At 41.5% G+C, this 20,126-nt stretch overlaps 1 protein-coding gene across 1 annotated transcript in view; it reads right to left on the bottom strand.

Moving 5' to 3' along the window:
* The window catches only part of ZNF185 (zinc finger protein 185 with LIM domain), a 67,484-nt gene that overhangs the window by 20,238 nt on the left and 27,120 nt on the right, over window positions 1-20,126 (bottom strand). The window contains exons 4-17 of the mRNA XM_070951937.1: window positions 18,779-18,850; window positions 18,153-18,191; window positions 16,668-16,736; window positions 15,272-15,343; window positions 15,029-15,109; window positions 11,575-11,658; window positions 9,456-9,494; window positions 9,259-9,342; window positions 8,987-9,061; window positions 6,342-6,425; window positions 5,847-5,924; window positions 3,246-3,284; window positions 2,238-2,342; window positions 319-399 (exon numbers count right to left, since the gene is read on the bottom strand). Coding sequence (XP_070808038.1) covers window positions 319-399; window positions 2,238-2,342; window positions 3,246-3,284; window positions 5,847-5,924; window positions 6,342-6,425; window positions 8,987-9,061; window positions 9,259-9,342; window positions 9,456-9,494; window positions 11,575-11,658; window positions 15,029-15,109; window positions 15,272-15,343; window positions 16,668-16,736; window positions 18,153-18,191; window positions 18,779-18,850 — 1,002 coding nt within the window. The remainder of the gene's footprint in view (window positions 1-318; window positions 400-2,237; window positions 2,343-3,245; window positions 3,285-5,846; window positions 5,925-6,341; window positions 6,426-8,986; window positions 9,062-9,258; window positions 9,343-9,455; window positions 9,495-11,574; window positions 11,659-15,028; window positions 15,110-15,271; window positions 15,344-16,667; window positions 16,737-18,152; window positions 18,192-18,778; window positions 18,851-20,126) is intronic.

Here is a 20,126-nt window from a genome sequence, read left to right as displayed (position 1 = left end):
ATTTATGACAGTTTCACTCTCGTGACGTCATGCAACCACCATTCGTAACCTTCCAATACAGTTTCTGACAAAAACGATGTTGGAAGCCAGATTCGCTGAATGACTGCATGTTTTGCTTAAGAACTGCAAGTGATTTGCTTAACAACCGTGGCAAAAAGGTGGTAACATGGGGCAAAACTCTCTTAACAACGGCCTTGCTTAACAGTGGAAATTTTGGGCTCAGTTGTGGTCGTTAAATCGAGGACTTGCAATACAAATCTTTTTTGTAGCATTCTAGTGGCAGGGTCCTCAGATATTTTCCCCCTTTCTTCTCCGTACCTTTTTGAGTCAAAACCCTCGTTGTTGTCCAGGTGAGGGGATGTCCTGTACCCCATTCCTGGGGATACGTCAGTGTTTTCCCTGGTGAAAAAGGAAGACAAAAAGAGATTGTTCAGTATAGATGAAGAATTGGACGTGTCAGTGAAGAAAACCTGAATTTGGTTGCTTTTCTCTTCCCTCCTCATCCCTTTTTCCTCTCTCTCTCTCTCTCTCCCTCTCTCTCCCTCTCCCTCTCTCTCTCTCTCCATTTCTCTTTCTCTTTCTGTCTGTCTCTCTCCCTGCCTCTCTCTGCCTCTCTCTGTCTCTCTCTGTGTGTGTCTCTGTCTCTGTCTCTCTCTCTTTCTGTCTCTCTGTCTGCCTCTCTCTCTCTCTCTGTCTCTCTGTGTGTCTGTCTCTCTCTCTTTCTGTCTCTGTGTGCCTCTCTCTCTGTGTGTCTCTCTGTGTGTCTGTCTCTCTCTCTTTCTGTCTCTGTGTGCCTCTCTCTCTCTCTGTCTCTCTGTGTGTCTGTCTCTCTCTCTTTCTGTCTCTGTCTGCCTCTCTCTCTCTCTGTCTCTCTCTCTTTCTGTCTCTCTGTCTCTCTCTGTGTGTGTCTCTCTGTGTCACTCTGTCTCTCTCTCTCTTTCTGTCTCTCTGTCTCTCTGTGTCTCTCTGTGTGTCACTCTGTCTCTCTCTGTCTCTGTCTCTGTCTCTGTCTCTGTCTCTCTCTCTCTCTCTGTCTGTCTGCCTCTCTCTGTTTCTCTCTGTGTGTCTCTGTGTGTCACTCTCTCTCTCTTTCTGTCTCTCTATCTCTCTCTGTGTGTGTCTCTCTGTGTCATTCTGTGTGTGTGTGTGTCTGTGTCTCTCTGTCTCTCTGTCTGCCTCTCTCTGTTTCTCTCTGTGTGTCTCTCTGTGTGTCACACACTCTCTCTTTCTGTCTCTCTGTCTCTCTTTCTGACTCTCTCTCTGTGTCTCTCTCTATCTGGGTATGTGTATTAGTTTGTAAGCCTATGTATAGAGAAACCATTCTTACTTTTGAAAACTAAACAGGAAGATTAATTAAAATGCACAGTCTGTAAGGACCAGCCTTTCCCCCCTTCCAAGAAAGTACGAACTCTTGAAAACTTTGTATTTCAAAAGGAACCTTTTTATTGAAAAGGGATGAAAGCAAGTCAAAATTCAAAGCAGGCTCTGAGGCCCCTCAGGGCATGCAGTCCAGGATAAAGGGAATTAGGAATCCCACCCCACCGTCTGATGTGGATTCCCACCAATCTGCTGGTGTGAAGATGATATCGTACCGGCCTCTCTGAGAAGCAGATAAGAAGAGCTTCTCAGGGCTATCTTGCAATCCACACGCCCCCCTCCCCTCTCATTTCCCCAGAGGTGAGAATTCTCCAGGCATTTCTGGCACCAGGCAACAGTTATAAACCAGGTTAAAGTTTATACAAAGAGGACCAGGCAGGAAATTGGATACTTAGGATACATAGGAAAGAGAACTAAATGTGACAAATCCAAATCCCCCACTTCTTCCACAAAGAATGGCAGATACACGGATCTGACAGTCAATGAAATCACCTTTTTTTGGATATGTTTCCATGGAGTCATAAGCCCTACACTAAATATATTTGTTTTATGTTTTGTTGTTCCCGTAAAGCAAGGATGTTATTGATTTTTGAGGAATTATTTATAGCACCGTTCCTCCAAGCCAGCGCTGGTCAATTTTCTGGGCCTACAGGTCCCATTATCCTCAGCTAGCAAGGCCATCAGGTCTAGCACCCCTGTGTTTGTTCTGCCTCCAAGAACTTTGGAAAACTCAAAATAGATATTTAACGGACATGCTTGTTGGGACTAAGGCAAGGATTATCTTATCTGTCGTTACTTGGAATGATTCTTGTGGCATAATCTTGGTTTTCTGAATGCTGAGAATCTCCCTGAATTCTTACTTTTCTGTGGCTGGCTGATGATAGCAGAATTCTGCAGCTTTTGAGTCCGGATCCTTAAGTTTTCTTTCTCCATTGGAGACGTCATGTTTGTGCTCCAGGGCAGATCTGTTGAAAAAAAAAAAAGAATTGTCTACCATGAAGATCCTGTTTCTCCTTTTTATTTGTTTGTTTATTTGTTTGTAAAATTTATTGCCACCCATCTTACTTCAAGGTAACTTACAATAGTAAAAGATAAAAACTATATAAACTGGTGTGGGAGATGGTAATTGAACATTCTCTCTCTCTTCCTCTCTCTCTCTCTCTCTCCCCTCCCTCTTTCTTTCCTTCCTTCCTTTCCTTCCTTCCTTCCTTCCTTCCCTTCTTCCCTCCCTCTTCCTTCCTTCTTTCCTCCCTTCCTTTCCTTCCTCCCTTCCTCCCTCCCTCCCTCCCCCTCCCTCCCTCCCTTCCTTTTTTCTTTCCTTCCTTCCTTCTTCCCTTCCTTCCTTCCCTTCCTTCCTTCTTTCCTTTTTTCTTTCCTTCCTTCCTTCCCTCCCTCCCTCCCTCCCTCCCTCTTCCTTCCTTCTTTCCTTCCCTCCCTCCCTCTTCCTTCCTTCTTTCCTTCCTTCCTTCCCTTCCTCCCTCCCTCTTCTTTCCTTCCTTCCTTCCCTTCTTCCCTCCCTCTTCCTTCCTTCTTTCCTTCCTTCCTTCCCTTCCTCTCTCCCTCCCTCTTTCTTTTTTCCTTCCTTCCTTCCTTCCTTCCCTTCCTCCCTCCCCCTTCCTTCCTTCCTTCCTTCCTTCCTTCCTTCCTTCCTTTCCCATTTTTCCAAAGAAACAACCATAGCTTTATGTCTGGGGACAGCATCAGAGAAGTATGGTTGTTTCCCATTTGCCACTCAAAATTCCTGCAAAAAATATTTGCTGGAAACTGCCTTAAATTTAATGAAGCTTCATGTTGAGAAGGGCTACAGCACTAAACATTTTGAACATCGCTAACCATCAAACCAAAGTGTTCTTTGGAAAAGAGCTTACTTGTCAAAAAATGTGTGACTCTGCATTTCATTCTTCTCGCTGTGGTTAGAAAACAAGTGATGTTGGAAAACACGTATTAGAATGTTTTAATTTTAGAAATGTTTTTAAAGAAAAGCGTAGTGCTTTAAAATGAATGATTCCCCCCCCTCCCTTAAGGTTAAAGAAGCTGAAAGAATACAGTGAATTTTATTAATAGACATGGTGATAGTTTATAAAGCTTATTAAGTGCAAATAGAAATACATAGTTTTTCAACAAGGAAGATAAAGCCACAATGGTGAAATCGATCGTTCTATTTAAAGAGGAGAATATATTGATGGTTTTTTTAAAATTTGGATATCCCTTCTGGATTTTGTGCTTGTGGTGAAAACAAAAAAATAATACAATGTTGACTTTAGTTTTGCCGATTAGATAGATTTGTTGTTATAGTGACAACATAATGAATAGTACTATTACAAATGTGTAAAAGTAAAAGATTGAGGTTGTAATATTATCTCGTACTGTGCTAAAAAGAGTCATTTTTTTCTTTCTTCCTTTATACCTCATAATTTCTTTCCCCTTTTCTTTTTCCTTCCCTTAATTTCCTTTTTTTAATTTTTCTTTGTATTTTATACATTGATAAAAGTTATATTTAAAAAATAAAGAAAACATTTCTTCATCCTTTCTACTTCCTTCCTAAAATCCTCAACTGACCAATAACTCCATAGAGAAGGGGGAGGGGCATCAAAATAGTTAAGACCTCAACCTGTCACTGTGCAACGGAAGCCCCGCCCATTTTATGTGCCTGGCATTCTGAAGAAACCTATTGCCAGCCTTGAAATTCAGAAAACTCCACATGAATCCATTGCACGTTCTTCAGTGAGCAATAGAAGTCCCACCAATGTCCTGTCCTGATCTTGCCATCTATAGTCTGTTTCATGGGACATTCATGTTCATAACTGAGGCTTCAAAAGCTGCCAAGTTACTCCTTTTCTCCTTAGTCTATGTATATAAAAATGGCTCTGTGTGTGTATGTTCCAGCATAACTCTGGAACGCCTCGAGCAATTTCAACCAAACTTGGTACACAGATGACTTACTCTCTGGAAAGAAATACTCTGGGGGTAAGACACCCCTAACACCGCTCAGTGTGCAGTGTGTGTGTGTGTGTGTCTGTATGTGTATGTTCTAGCATAACTCTGGAATGCCTGGGCCGCTGAAATGAAAAGGAATGAATTATATCTATAGAGTCAAATCGCAGTACTTTTGACAGTGATACTGTGCATTTTGGATTCAAGTTCTGTTAAGATACAGCCTGTTGTGCCTTAAAATGGCTTCTACTGTACAGCACAGCGGAGTTGCCATGGTAACAGCTTCACAGTACTCCACAAGGGGGCTCCCTCTGGTAAGGGGGATTGGTTCTTTAAAACAAACAAACAAACAAACACCCTAGGCCCTCAGCTTCAAGCAAAAGAGGGCAAGTTGTCTGGGGAGGTGCCTGCTAATGCAGATAATCACCTCAAAGGCTGTTCTCTGTAGAATTTTTCCCAGGCTGTTGGACAGGGCAACTAGGTCTCTAATACTCACCACAGTGGTTGAGCCAATCCTTTTCCTGTCTAATACAGGATTGGGATAAATAAATACCCGGGCAACACCGGGTTATCAGCTAGTTTATATATAAAAAAGAAATGACTGTAACAGTTCACTCTGACGTCTTAGACTCATAGGGCTGGAAGTGACCTTGGAGGTCTTCTACTCCAAACTCCCTGCCCAGGACAGAAGATCTTACGCCATCCTAGTTACAACTACTGTAACGGTCTCTACATGGGGCTCCCCTTGAAGAGCACCCGGAGGCTCCAACTGGTCCAGAATGCAGCCACACAGGTGATTATGGGAGCGACATGGCGCACCCATGTAACACCTCTCCTGCGCGAGCTGCACTGGCTCCCGGTGGTCTTCCGGGTGCGATTCAAGGTGTTGGTTACCACCTTTAAAGAGCTCCATGGCTTAGGACCGGGGTATATACGAGATCGCCTTCTGCCGCCGATAGCCTCCCACCGTCAATACACTCCCACAGAGAGGGGCTCCTCAGGGTACCGTCGGCCAAACAATGTCGACTGGCGACACCCAGGGGGAGAGCCTTCTCTGTGGGGGCACCAGCCCTCTGGAATGAGGTTCGTATGATCCCCGACCTGCGTATCTTTTGCCACACCCTGAAGACCCTTCTGTTCCAACAAGCCGGCCTGACCTAATAGGAATTTTTAAATTGGGTGTTTGTTAGATCTTAATTTCGTGGGCCAAATTTTATATATTTGTTTTTAAATTGTCCTTAAATTTTGTGGTTTATATGTATTTTAATATGGCTGTACACCGCCCTGAGTCCTTTGGGAGAAGGGCGGTGTAGAAGTTCAATAACATCAAATCAAATCAAAATCAAATGGTTGTCCAGTCTATTCTTGAAAGCCTCCAAAGATGGAGCACCCGTAACTCTGAAAGGCAAGCTGTTCCATTGATTAATTGGTCAGGAATGTCTTTTGTGCCAGCTTGGCTCTCTCTTTGATGCTTCCACCCATTCTTCTTGTCCTTTAGAGCTTTAGAGAACAGTTTGGACTCATGTGAGCTTTACCTTCTCTTTGGAGAAGTAGAGATCCTGGGGACAGAATCATGTCCAGAACTCATTTCACACTTCTCGTCAGACTTGTTACTGGAAAAGGGAAACAAATTATGGTTGAATAAAGCATGGAGGTCAGCTAAAAAAAAACATACTGAGAAATTGAAGAGGTGATAGTATGAAGATACTAAGGAATGAGAGCCAGTTGGTCTAATGGTTCAGGCACCAAGCTAAAAACTAGAAGCTTGGGAGTTCTATTCCTGCCTTAAACCACAAAATCTGGCCAGTCTTTTTCAGTCCACAGTAACAGTTTTGGGCGACAAGCCAGTCAGTCAATTACTGTTGCAACTAATGGATCACACTCAGTTGATCTGAAAAAAAGCAGACCCTGTATTTGAACATGCCCCCAGTTTAACCAAAATAACATCTTACTGGAAACAACACAAGCAGCTTGAAAATTCCCTAAATAAACCAACAAACCTAAGATCTGGGGTTTGTCATGGACATTACCTGCTCTCCATAGATATGGAGTAGTTGAATGAAGTTTCAAGGTAGGGTTTCGAGGCCACGTTTCTGCTGGTGGTTGAATCAACACTACAAAAGCAAAGAGAAAAAGAAACCTTTAATGTGGAGATCAAGTTATTGGTAGGTGAAAGTTACCAATAGTAGTAACTGTGAGAGGGATCTTGGCGTCCTAGTGGACAACCATTTAGATATGAGCCAGCCGTGTGCAGCAGCTGCCAAAAAAGCCAACACAGTTCTAGGCTGCATAAACAGAGGGATAGAATCAAGATCACAGGAAGTGTTAATACCACTTTATAATGCCTTGGTAAGGCTACATTTGGAATCCTGCATCCAGTTTTGGTCGCCACGATGTAAAAAAGAGACTCTAGAAAGAGTGCAGAGAAGAGCAACCAAGATGATGAGGGGACTGGAGGCTAAAACATATGAAGAACAGTTGCAGGAACTGGGTATGTCTAGTTTAATGAAGAGAAGGACTAGGAGAGACATGATAGCAGTATTCCAATACTTCAGGGGCTGCCACAAGGAAGAGGGAGTCAAGCTATTCTCCAAAGCCCCTGAGGGTAGAACAAGAAGCAATGGGTGGAAACTAATCAGGGAGAGAATTTAGAGCTAAGGAGAAATTTCCTGACAATTAGAACAATTAATAAGTGGAACAACTTGCCTGCAGAAGTTGTGGATGCTCCAACACTTGAAAAATTTAAGAAGATGTTGGATAACCATTTGTCTGAAGTTGTGGTAGGGTTTCCTGCCTGGGCAGGGGGTTGGACTAGAAGACCTCCAAGGTCCCTTCCAACTCTGTTATTCTATTCTATTCTATTTTAAAGTTGCTATGATATGTAAGTATTACTTCTATTTTTTTGATCGTCATATTGATTGTCTTTGAATCCGTGATGAAATCCTCCGAGGTTTGCTACCGGTTTCTTGCGTGCGCATGTGCAGTACATGCCAAATGTGTGTGGTGCACACGCATGCACACTGCACACCAAACACATGCTGCACACGCATGCACAATGCACACCAAATACATGCACATTGCGCATGTGCAATGTGTGCCAAATGTGTGGGAAAAGGAGGCTTAAGAAGGTAAGTAGAACAGCTGGGATCAACAGTAAAAATAAAATGATTATGCTGGGATTAACAGTAAAATTAAGATGATTATGCTGGGATCGACAGCAAAAAAACAAAAATGATTGTGCTGGGTATGACAGCAAAAACAAGGAGGATTATGTTGGGATTAACAGTAAAAATGAAATGATTATGCTGGGTTAAATAGTAAAAATAAAAATGAATATGCTGGGATTAACAGTAAAAGATGATGATTCAGATGAAGATGATGTGTTGGGATAAACAGTTAAAATAAAGATGATTGTCCTAGGATTAGTGGTAAAAATAAGATGATTATGTTGGGATTAATAATTAAAATTAGGATATGTTGGGATAAACAGCAATGAAGATGATTATATTGGGAGCAATAGTGAAAATATTGTTTAAATGCTTATAACAATTGTAATGATTTATACTTTTAAAATACATTCATCTAAGTAAAAAGAAAAAGAAAAATGAAATGATATTTGGTTAGGATTTAAAGATTTAAGTAATGGGTTTTGGGGATAATGGCATTGTTAAATAGACAGAATTTAGAGAAATAATTGAGTAAAATATTAAATTGTGTTAATTAAAAATTAAGATTTGTTAGTGATTTGTATCAATTTATGACCGGATCAATGCTTCATTTTGAAAAGATGTATTTTATCTTTATGTTTTGTTTTGTTTTGTTTTTTAAAAAAAGAAAGTAAGTAGAACAGCTGGGGGAAAACAGATGTGCTGCGTGATTTATATTCGCCAGAAAGCAAGATTTCCTGCTTTCTAGCAAATATAAATCATGCAGCACAACTGATCGTCGGAAATACTGATTCGGGCAAACCGGTAGCATTTTTTTACTACCGGTTCGCTTGAACCAGTGCGAACCAGTAGCATTTCACCCCTGCTTTGAAGTCAGTTCCGAGGGATGGTCCTGAGCTATAAAACTTATCTGTCTTGAATTCATCTGAACCTATTTTTCTTTGAGCCTGACATTTTGATTCAGCTACTTTGTGCATTTGCTAAATGAAAATCTGGGAACCTTCCACAGATATTGCTTAAAGTACAATTTCAATTAGCCCCAATCAGCAAAGATAAGTGAAGGATGCTGGGAGATGTAGTTCAGCAACCTCTGGAGAATCTCTAGAGAGGAGTTTCTCATCTTTTTAGAGACCTTGTGATGGGATGTTTCCTTAATGTAATGTGAATCTGAACATAGGAGATATATTTTTTTGTAATTTACAGTGGCTATAATCTGATCATGATAGCACCTTGAAATCGAAGTTTACACCTGCAAGCTTAATTGCTACTTTAATCAACACATTATTTTACTTGATGGATGGTAATGTACTATTTTAAAGTAATTTGGCACACTTAAGTTGTCAATAACAGCGTTATTATGCCATCACACTGACTACCTGTCCATAAAAATATTTCAAACTTCTTTTCTCGTTTAAAAGAATTTTCAAAGCAAATTAATGTTTTTCAGCCAGGTTGATTGCCATATTATTGGATGGGGGAGGGGAAGGGAAATTGCAGATTATACTAACCTTGTCCTCACAGAAATATTGGCCAACCTTGATTCACTCTGGGGAGACTCTGAGGTTCTTCTTTCTCCGTTAGTGCTGTCAACAAAACCAAAACAGTCTGGTTGATTTGCGTATTGTGATTCCTCTACAAACCATGGAATTACTAATCCAACTAAATTCCCTTTTTATGACTCTGTAATCCCTTCCTCCGGGAGAGAGTCGGGGTGACTGGATGGAGCTGAGCAGGTAGATCATAATAGCAATGACAAGAATAAGAGTAATGGGTTGTTTACCTTTTCCCACGACTGTTAAACCATGCTGAGGCAGGTACAGTCTGACTTCTGGATCGTGGACCGAAGTCATTTGGTACATCAACCCTTTCAAGAAAAGAAAACGCCCTTCAAATAAAATATATAGTTCTTCTCGCCTCTGTATTGTTAGAATAGAAGACATTTCTGCCGTCACTGACAAGGACTACAATCTCACTTACTTTTTAGCCACAATGGCTGGTACCTCTTGCGTTGGGCTTCTGCAAACAGACAAGATTGTGATTACATATTAAAAAATGAAAACTCCTTTGCGTTCAAAAGATCAGGGTCTCCCTTGAAGAGCACATTCGTTGTTTTGTGAATTAAAGTTATTTAATAGAATAGAATCACTTAACAAATGCATGCAGGTTGCCATAAAAACTGCAGCTTTCCTAAATTTCATTGTTTTGCAAACTAAAGTTATTTAATAGAATAGAATCATTTTACAAATGTGTGTGTCTTGCTATAAAATTTGCAACTTAGAAGTGTCATTGTTTTGTGAATTAAAGTTATTTAATAGAATAGAATCACTTTACAAAGGCATACATGTCAAAGGCATACTGCAGCTTTTCTATTCTAAGTTTCATTGTTTTGTGAATTATAGTTATTTAATAGAATAGAATCACTGTACAAATGCATGCGTCTTGCTATAAAATTTGCAACTTAGAAGTGTCATTGTTTTGTGAATTAAAGTTATTTAATAGAATAGAATCACTTTACAAAGGCATACATGTTGCTATAAATACTGCAGCTTTTCTATTCTAAGTTTCATTGTTTTGCGAATTAAAGTTATTTAATAGAATGGAATCACTTTTACAAATGCATGCGTCTTGCTATAAAAACAGCAGCTTTTCTATTCTAAGTTTCCTGTCCAGTTTTGCTATAGCTGATCTTCATTTCACAAAATCTTTGCTCTTCTTTGCTGCTAATAACTTTCCTCAACGTGGAACTTCCAGATCTGCTATGAACATTGAAGCTGTCCATGAAGAATAGGCCTCTTTAGCACCCTCGCTTGTGTCCTTTGCTACTGCTTTCTTCATAGCAACATAACTAAGCATAGTACATAAAATTATCTGCCACAATGTCCTTCCTGTCAACGACTACTTCAGCTTCAACCACAACAATACACGAGCACACAATAGATACAAACTTAAAGTGAACCGCTCCAAACTTGATTGCAGAAAATATGACTTCAGCAACAGAGTGGTCAATGCTTGGAATGCACTACCTGACTCTGTGGTTTCTTCCCCAAATCCCCAAAACTTTAACCTTAAACTACTGTTGACCTCACCCCATTCCTAAGAGGTCTGTAAGAGGCGTGCATAAATGCACCAGGGTGCCTACCGTCCCTGTCCTAATATTCCTTTTTTACTTACTCTTTTCATGTATTCAAATTATGTTTATACTTTTACCTGTTATCTTATATATGCTTGACAAATAAATTTATTATTATTATTATTATTATTATTACTATTATTATTATCTGCAAACATTATATAATTGTATTATATACAATTGTACATACTTTTTACAGCTGTGAGATTTGTTCTATCCTCACTACCTGTAGTCCCATCAGAATAACTTCTCTAAATGCCTTCCAATTCTACTAGATTGCCCCTGGAATTAAGAGTTACCAGTCCTATACAGACAATCCTCGGTTAACAACGGCAATTCGGCATGGAATTTTTGTCGCTAAGTGATGTGGTCATAAAGCATGATGCCATATAACTGCATGTCTTAGCAACAGCAATTCCAGCACTTCCGGTTGCCATCCTTAAGTGAATCCTGCACCATGGTTAAGAGCAATTTCATGTGGTCACCACTGGCGATTTCCTGCTGGTTTCCCCATTGATTTTGCTTGTTGGATGCGGCAGTGAAGGTCGCATAGGGCAATAACGTGATCGCAGGATGTTACGTTGTCATAATTGTAAGTTGGTCCCAGAGGTGGGTTTCAGGAGGTTCTGACCAGTTCTGGAGAACCGGTAGTGGACATTTTGAATAGTTCAGAGAACCGGTAAATACAACCTCTGACTGGCCCCGCCCCCATCTATTCTCTGCCTCCCGAGTCCAAGCTGATCGGGAGGAAATGGGGATTTTGCAGTATTCTTCCCCTGGAGTGGGGAGGGAATGGAGATTTTACAGTATCCTTCCCCTGCCATGCCCACCAAGCCATGCCCATCAAACTATGCCCACAGAACCAGTAGTAAAAAATTTTGAATCCCACCACTGCTGCAACTTCATCCTGGGACACATACAATATAGTGGCCTTCCTTCGCAATATGGTATTGTTTTTAAACTTACGCTCCACTTTTCTTTGCCGCTGAAAGGACATAGGAGCGTTCCCTGCCAGCCGTTCGCCTCAGGACACTACTAGCAGCTTCTGTCCTACAAAAAAGAAGATAACACTCTGGCTCATAAAAACCCCGGGTTTTATTCTGGCATCATCCCTAAGTAAGAAGTTCCTCCTCTTTTCCATGACCTGCGAGCTTTTTACTTGCAGGTCATTTTTTCAAATGAAAGACTGTTCCATCCACTTGCTCTATAACCAGACTGAGAATATTTATTTGATTATACATGTAATAACAGCTGCAGGGGTTGTTTTTGCACTAAATTGCAAAAGAAAATACCTGTAGAAGGAGAAGTTTTAGACTGTGCAGAAATGAATAGATTAACTTTGATGATTAAAGAAAGAGAGGATTCAGAATACTTTAAGATATGGGATCAATTTTATCATTGGTTAGAAAAGAGATATAGATAAGCAAATCAATAGTTATGTAAAAAAATGGTATAATTAGAATGTTGTACTTTTGGAGATACAGTATGTTGTAATAGATTGGGTGATAATGAAGACAGAAGAAACAACAAAAAGATGAAGTCATGGAGGAAACACTGAGATGTCGCATGGAAGGAATGACTGATGTATTAAATGTTTTGTTTGTGTACAAAATAAAAAAACTTTTTCAAAAAAACAAACAAACCAGACTGAGAATAAAGGTAAAGATAAAGGTTCCCTTCGCATATATGTGCTGGTTGTTCTCAACTCTAGGGGACGGTGCTCATCTCCGTTTCAAAGCCGAAGAGTCAGCGCTGTCCAAAGACATCTCCGTGGTCATATGGCCAGCATGACTCAATGCCAAAGGCGCATGGAACACTGTTACCTTCCCACCAAAGGTGGTCCCTATTTTTCTACTTGCTGTTACGTGGCACTTGGGATTCGAACCACTGAACTGCCAACCTTTCGATCGACAAGCTCAGCGTCTTAGCCACTGAGCCACTGCATCCCTAGAATAGACTGAATAGAATAGATTGAGAATAAGGCAACACCAAAGATTGGTTTAATGTTAGAAGATTAACTGTCTCTTTAAATCCCTTGAGAACAACAGGATCTGTTCAGTAGGAATGTTCAATGGGTTGTCGATTAACTTAATCTCACCCTAGATTGAATTTCAACTGATTCAAGAAATCCATCCAGATTCCTGCTAAAAGCGTCTGAAAAATTAGAAATAAAATGGTCATCCCCTTCTCACTTTTGCTCTAGCTCCTCTAGTTACTCAGCTCCACCCCCAAGGGGTACCCAATAGATTATCTGAAGTTTAATACATATCTTCATCCACACGTCATTAAGTGCATACTCTAAAGCTCCAGACTGAATTTTGCTTCTCTTTAATCTAACTTGCACATAATGGACAACTTGGGAAGGAAATGGCGGGGAAGGAAGGATGGAATGGTTGAAGATCGTAACTCAACAGGAGGGAAAGCACCTGCTTTTGCATGTAATAAAAAGACACCAAAAATGGAATTTACAGAAGGACTGGTGGACAATTCCTTGCATGATAGCATAGCATAGCATAGCATAGCATAGCATAGCATAGCATAGCATAGCATAGCATAGCATAGCATAGCATAGCATAGCATAGCATAGCATAGCATAGCATAGCATAGCATAGCATAGATTAGCATAGCAGAGTTGGAAGGGTCCTTGGAAGTCTTTTAGTCCAACTCCCTGCCCAGGCAGGAAACCCTACACCACTTCAGACAAATGGTTATCCAGTCTCTTCTTAAAAACTTCCAGTGTTGGAGCGTTTACAATTTCTGGAGGCAAGTTATTCCACTGATTAATTGTTCTCACTGTCAGGAAATTTCTCCTTAGTTCTAAATTGCTTCTTTCCTTGATTAGTTTCCACCCATTGCTTCTTGCCTTGCCTTCAGGTGCTTTGAAGAATAGTTTGACTCCCTCTTCTTTGTGGCAGCCCCTGAGATACTGGAAGACTGCTATCATGTCTCCCCTAGTCCTTCTTTTCATTAAACTAGACATACCCAGTTCCTGCAACCATTCTTCATATATTTTAGCCTCCAGTCCCCTAATCCTCTTTCTTGCTCTTCTCTGCACTCTTTCTAGAGTCTCCACATCTTTTTTTACATGTTGACAGTACTAAATTAGTTGGACCAAGGAGATGATTCCTTAGGAAGCAGCTTCCTCCGTTTCCAGCTGTGGAACTTCTGGATCCATTTACTCTTAGATTAAAAAAAGAGGGCTCTACACCTCATTCAGAATCACTACATCCCTGACTTTGATATAGATGACATTCAGTGGTGGGATTCAGCCAGTTCGCACCACTTCGGGAGAACCGGTTGTTAACTTTCTGACCAGTTTGGTGAACTGGTTGTTGGAAGAAAACATTAGGGCAGAGAACCAGTTGTTAAATTATTTGAATCCCACCACTGATGACATTGATGATGTTATCTAGTTTGGTAATGAAACTTCTGCAAGAAAACCACCAAGATAAGAGAATCCAAGGATCCCACAGTCCTCCTCCTCCTCCTCCTCCTCCTCTCTACAAACCCAATTTCTTTCTAACATTGATGATGTTACCTAACTGGGTAAAGAAATGTCTGCAAGAAAACCATCAAGCTCAGCTGCCAGGTTACTGGTGGCACAGTATTGGAAGAAGGAAGATCCACCTACTATTGAGGAATGGACATTAAAAGTTGTGCATCTGGCTGAGATGGCAAAAATTTCATCATATCTTAAAGACCATTCAAAGGAAAGATACATATCGGAATGGAGAAGATGGATTGACTATATTCAAAACAAGTATCAGACTAAGAAGATTCATATAGTTTATGAGTGAAATATTTTTAATTTTTAGCTTATGTTTATAGTGTTTTGAGTCATAAGGAGTTAAAGACGTAGAAAGAATTTGAAGTGAACAATTTGTTAGCATATTTTAGTTTTATGTTTGTGAGTGCTATACCCTGTGCTTGTTCTGGGAAGTCAGGGAGGGGGGTGGGGGGATGGGGGGGAGGGCAAGGGGGGAGGGATGGGGGGAGGGGGGAAGGGTGGGGGGGAGAAAATATTTGTATTTCCTCTAAAACTTTTCAATTAAAAAAAAAAAGAAAACCATCAAGCTCAGAGTCTGTGGCTTAGAGGTTAATGCATCTACCTAATATGCAAGTAGCCCAGTTTCGAATCCGAGTAAGGGTATGGCTAGCTGACAAGAGCTAAATAGCTTGAAACAGATCTATACTAGTCTCCCTTTATTTTTTTGTCGTTAAAATATAAATTCAACACAAAAATAGTTTGTCGCAAAAGCAACTGCCTGCAAAGGCTCTTGGATTGGGGCTGAAAGGCAAAAGCAGAAGCAGTCCAATAATTGGGTGGATCAGGTTGCCCTGATAGACCAGTCTCACCATCAAAACCCATCAAGCTCAGAGAACACCAAGGGCCCCAGAATCCCAGACTTTATCAAAGTACCTCTTTTTCTGCTCCTCTGGAGAAACAGAGGGTTGTCCATCTCCTGGGTGTGAGAGTTCACGCTTAATATTGTAGGGAGCTCTGAAGCACAGATAAAAAAGAAAGTAGGAGGTGAGATTTTTTCCCCCCACAATTACCTGCAAAGAAACACTAATCCTCAGTTAGAGGTTGAAGGATCTCTTATCTGTGCTTCCAGTTGTCCCAGCCGCTGGCCCTGCTACCTCTTTCCTTTGAGATACTCACAGTTTTTTGTAATCTTCAGTGGACATCTTGGGCCCTTGGGAGGAAGGGGAGGTCTGGTTTGGGATCCTGACACTGGGGGAAAAAAGGAGGGGTACATCAAGAGATTCAATAAAGAGAGGGGCTGCTGACTGACAGAGACTCGTGCACCTCAAAATTAATGGGGAAAGCAGAGAGGCTGTTTCAAGATCAGCCATGGAGTGTTTTAATGCCATTGTTGTCAATAAGCATATTTCGTTTTAAAAGCAGATTTCCGGATTTCCCTTTGATGTACGGAAACACGGGGTAGAAGGGCACATAGACAGGGTTGGGCTGCCGAGGGTTCGCAAGGGTTCGGGAGAACCTCTAGCTAAGATTCTGTGCAGTTCGGAGAACCCCAAATCCCACTCCTGGCTGGCCCCACCCACCCTGCCCCTCCCAGGAGTCCCCACACAGCCCATTTTGGATGCAGATCAGTGCAGGGCGCGAGTGGAAGCTCGGGGAGAAGGGGGGAAAACAGATCTACCAGAAGTTCGGGAAGGTCTGTTTCCGGCCTCCAGAGGGCCTCCGGAATCTGGGGAGGGTGTTTTCACCCTCCTGGAGGCTTGAGGAAAGCCTCTAGAGCCTGGGGAGGGCAAAATGCTCACCCTCACCATGGCACAGGAGGCCGACTAGGCCATGCCCACCATGGCCACGCCCACCCAGAAACTGGGCAGAGAACCCCTTGCTAAAATTTTGAAGCCCACCCCTGCACCTAGCTTAAAAGTTACGGTACTTTCCTGTTGGAAAAGATTCCAAAATTCACATGGCACCCAACCTATAAGGATTTCAAAAGTCTCTGAAAATGCGGCTTTGCTTCTACAAAGGGCAATTTTCTTTTGGGATATCGTGAGAAATTTTGTCTGGGTATATACAGTATATCTTTTCTTTTTCAATCCTTTTTAATCACTCTCTCTCACACACTCTCTTTTTTTTCCTTTTAAGTATGTACACTGCCCCAGAGTCATTTGGAAAAGCGGGCAGCTTCCCAAATCTAATGAAATACATAAATAACAAAACAAGATTTTCGACCGTGGCATCACAATGAAACGGATTTTAATGTTCATTAATAAAGGAAACAAATTAAATGCATCCTGTTTGTTTATTCATGAGGATTTTTAGAATGCGCCATTCTGATCGGCTCTAGATGTTCTACATAATAAAAAGCCAGAGCAGTAAAATAAGGAACCAAATACGAGAAGTCCATTATCCAAAAATACACAAAACACAATACAATCTTACAAGGCAACATCTTAGAGGGGATTTTGTCCTGCTTCAAGGCCTATGTAAGAGATATTCTGAGATATTCTATGGTAAGTAGAATATCTCAGTCCCTCTTAGTACCAAGTTAACAAAGTTGAAGTTTGACTCTTAGACCAACCTTTTCTGAGTCCCATTGGATGCTGTCTTGGACGGAGATGACTTATCAATGGTCTTGGTGAAAACTCCCCTAGAAGAAAGAGAGAAATCCAGAAAATTCCTGGGTCAAATTTCATCAGGTGAATAAACTGGAAGCTAGAGCAAAGCTTTGCAACCTGGAATAGTGCTGGTCAGTGCCCTCTTACAGAACACTCCATTGCATTCCCTCATCCTACTTAGGTTTAGGTGGGTAGTTTGGATATTCTGCTGGGATTCTAAAACCATTCAGCTGACTTCTTCTGTATCGACCCTGCCCTCTGTTCTGTGTTATTGAGGCCCCAGAAGCATCAGCACTCACAGCAGGAATTCCAAATACTGAAAGAAATGAACTATTCCCTCTTTTCTATTTCAATTTAGAACATAGAATAGGGTTGGAAGCGACCTTGGAGAACCTCTAGTCCAACTCCTTGCTCAAGCAGGAGACCCTAGACCAGAGGTCTCCAACCTTGGCAACTTTAAGACTTGTGGACTTCAACTCCCAGAATTCCTCAGTCAATTCTAGAAGTTGAAGTCCACAAGTCTTAAAGTTGCCAAGGTTGGAGACCCCTGCCCTAGACTATTCTGAACAAATGACTGTCGAGTCTCTTCTTGAAAATCTCCAGTGATGGAGCACCCACAACTTCTGGAGCTAACATCGCCTTCAGAAGTTGGAGGTGCCCCCATCACTAGAGGCTTTTAAGAAGAGACTAGAGAGCCATTTGTCTGAAATGGTATAGGGTTTTGTGCTCGAGCATGGGATTGGAGTAGAAGACTTCCAAGGTCCATTCTAATAGTCTATGTTTTATGTTCTAAACCATTCCACTGAATAATTGTTCTCATTCTCAGGAAATTTCTCCTTAGATGTAGGTTGGATCTCTCTTTAATGATCTTCCACCCATTGCTTCTTGTCCTGCCCTCTGGTGCTTTGGAGATTAGGTTGACCCCCTCTTCTCTGTATCAGCTCCTCAAGTACCTTACCATATCACCCCTAGTCATCCCAAAGGTGCTTTTTCAGAAGGCAACTTGACTTTCTGGCTTTTCTTTGAAGATGTTCCCCTTTTCATCCAAGAAGCTTTTTCAGCTCTGAAGTCTTCAAAGAAAAAACCAGAAAGTTCAGGTGTTTCTTGAAAAAAAAACCCACCTTTGAGACAACCATGACCTGGATGACTTGGAATCTTCATAGACAATCACCCTTAGTCCTTCTCTTTGTTGGACTAGACACATCTAGTTCTCTCAATTGCTCCCTCTATGATTTACCTTCCAGACTGCTTTATCAACCTTGCTGTTCTTCTCTACACTCTTTCTAGGATCTAACATCTTTTTTGTATCCTGGTGACCAGAACTGGATGCAGTATTCCAAGTATGGACTCAACAGTATAAACAGTATAAAGTGGTACTATCACTTCACGTAAACTTGAGACTCTCCTTCTGTTGATGCAACTGAGCACTGCAATTTCTTTTGACTCACCTGATGAGATACCCAGAAGATGATGTGGCAGTAGAAGAACTAGATGGAAGAAAGAGACAATCAGATGTGACTTTCTCAACAACTGAAGCTAATCCAACCTTCCCCGGTTATACAAGTGTTATTGGTGCTATCAGCATTTTCTTCTGAGCTCAAAATGCAAGTGATTAATCTTTGTGGAAGTGTCTTCATTTTTAGGGGATGCAGTGGCTCAGTGGCTACAACGCTGAGCTTGTCGATCGAAAGGTCGGCAGTTCAGCAGTTCGAATCCCTAGTGCTGCATAACAGGGTGAGCTCCCGTTACTTGCCCCAGCTTCTGCCAACCTAGCAGTTCAAAAGCACGTAAAAAATGCAAGTAGAAAAACAGGGACCACCTTTGGTGGGAAGGTAACAGCGTTCCGTGCACTTTTGGCATTGAGTCATGCCAGCCACATGACCACGGAGATGTCTTTGGACAGCACTGGCTCTTCGGCTTTGAAACAGAGATGAGCACCGCCCCCTAGAGTCGGGAATGACTAGCACATATGTGCGAGGGGAACCTTTATATTTACCTTTACTTCTTCTTTTAAAAAAAAAGGGGGGGGGTATAATACCACAATTAAAATATAACAAAAAAGCATCACACTCACTTTGGGGAAAGATTTTTATGTGCTGAAGGAGACTCTTGTTCTCTGTGGGAAGATGGTGCTGTACAAGGTACCCTGAAAGAAGACAGAGATTGTCAAAATAAGGACATTAATGTTCTAGTTGGACAAGGCAGGACAAAACACCTCAAATTAACATTGAGTTCTCAGAGATGACTTGTACATGAAAGTATTCAGTTTGGTCTAGTGGTGAAGGCATCTGGCTTGAAACCAGGAGTCTGGGAGTTCTAGTTCCACCTTAGGCATGGACTGGCAGGTGAGTTGGGGCCAGTCCTTCTCTTTCTCAACCTACCCACCTCACAGGGTCATGGCTGGAGGGAAAATAGGAGCAGGCACATTATGGACTCTAACCTGAGTTGAACAGATAAATGTGGGCTATAAATCTATTAACAAAGTTAGAGTGGGAAAGACAGACCAGGCAAATGGAATGCTAGTTCTTAAGATGCCATCTGCATTGAAGCATTCTCTCTTTGAGACAAACTCCCCATCCTTGTTGAAGGATTTTTTTCCTGGCCTGTTTGGAAGGAGATAATGGTGGAGTAATCCAGAACATCTGGAGAAGGTTGGAAGAGAGTGACTGCCTTAGGGTATGGATGCAGCATTTAATATTAGGGTAATAATAGAACTATGCACAAGTGGACTCATAGTGATGGAGGTGCCCTCTACACATGATATGGGAAATTTTAGATATAATTCTATAGGAGGGATGGACACTCCATGCCTGGCTAACCCTTGCAGAGATCACTTGGAGTGTTCTGTTGGAGTTTGATGGCAGATGGTGGTGGTGGTGGTGGTGGTGGTGGTGGTGGAGGAGGAGGAGGAGGAGGAGGAGGAGGAGGAGGAGGAGGAGGAGGAGGAGGAGGAGGAGGAGGAGGAGGAGGAAGAGAAAAGAGGAATATGATAAGGTTTGCAAAAGTTGCAATACCTGCTGGTTGATCTCTTAAGAATGTTCTCTAGGACCCAAGACAATGTCTTTACATAGATATGGACCTCAACTGAATAGATGGATATCCAACTAAGCAACAGGTGGGGGACAGCTCAGCTAGTGCTAGGCTGAAAAGGCCTTTCAGAGGAGCCCAGAATTGTACACCAGACTGGAAGGCTAAAAAAACCATTGTGGGAGACATCTGTGAGAAAAGTTTTTTTCCAGCATCCTGTTGTCAAGAAACCCACAAAAGTATGAGTTACAGGGTAGAGCTTGATCTGAAGAAAAGCTTAGCTTGCATTCAACTTGATAGAAAAGGCCTTGAAAATTAAGCTTTCAAAGGAAGAATTTAATTTTGTACCGCCAAGTTTTTCGTAGGTAGGCTGTGTGATGATACATGACTGCCCT

The sequence above is a fragment of the Pituophis catenifer genome, unplaced genomic scaffold (assembly GCF_029215685.1).
Source record: "Pituophis catenifer annectens isolate HBS135680 unplaced genomic scaffold, rPitCat1.0.hap2 SCAF_11, whole genome shotgun sequence".
In the NCBI taxonomy this organism is placed as follows: domain Eukaryota; kingdom Metazoa; phylum Chordata; class Lepidosauria; order Squamata; family Colubridae; genus Pituophis; species Pituophis catenifer.
This window is presented reverse-complemented; position numbering and strand designations above follow the sequence as displayed.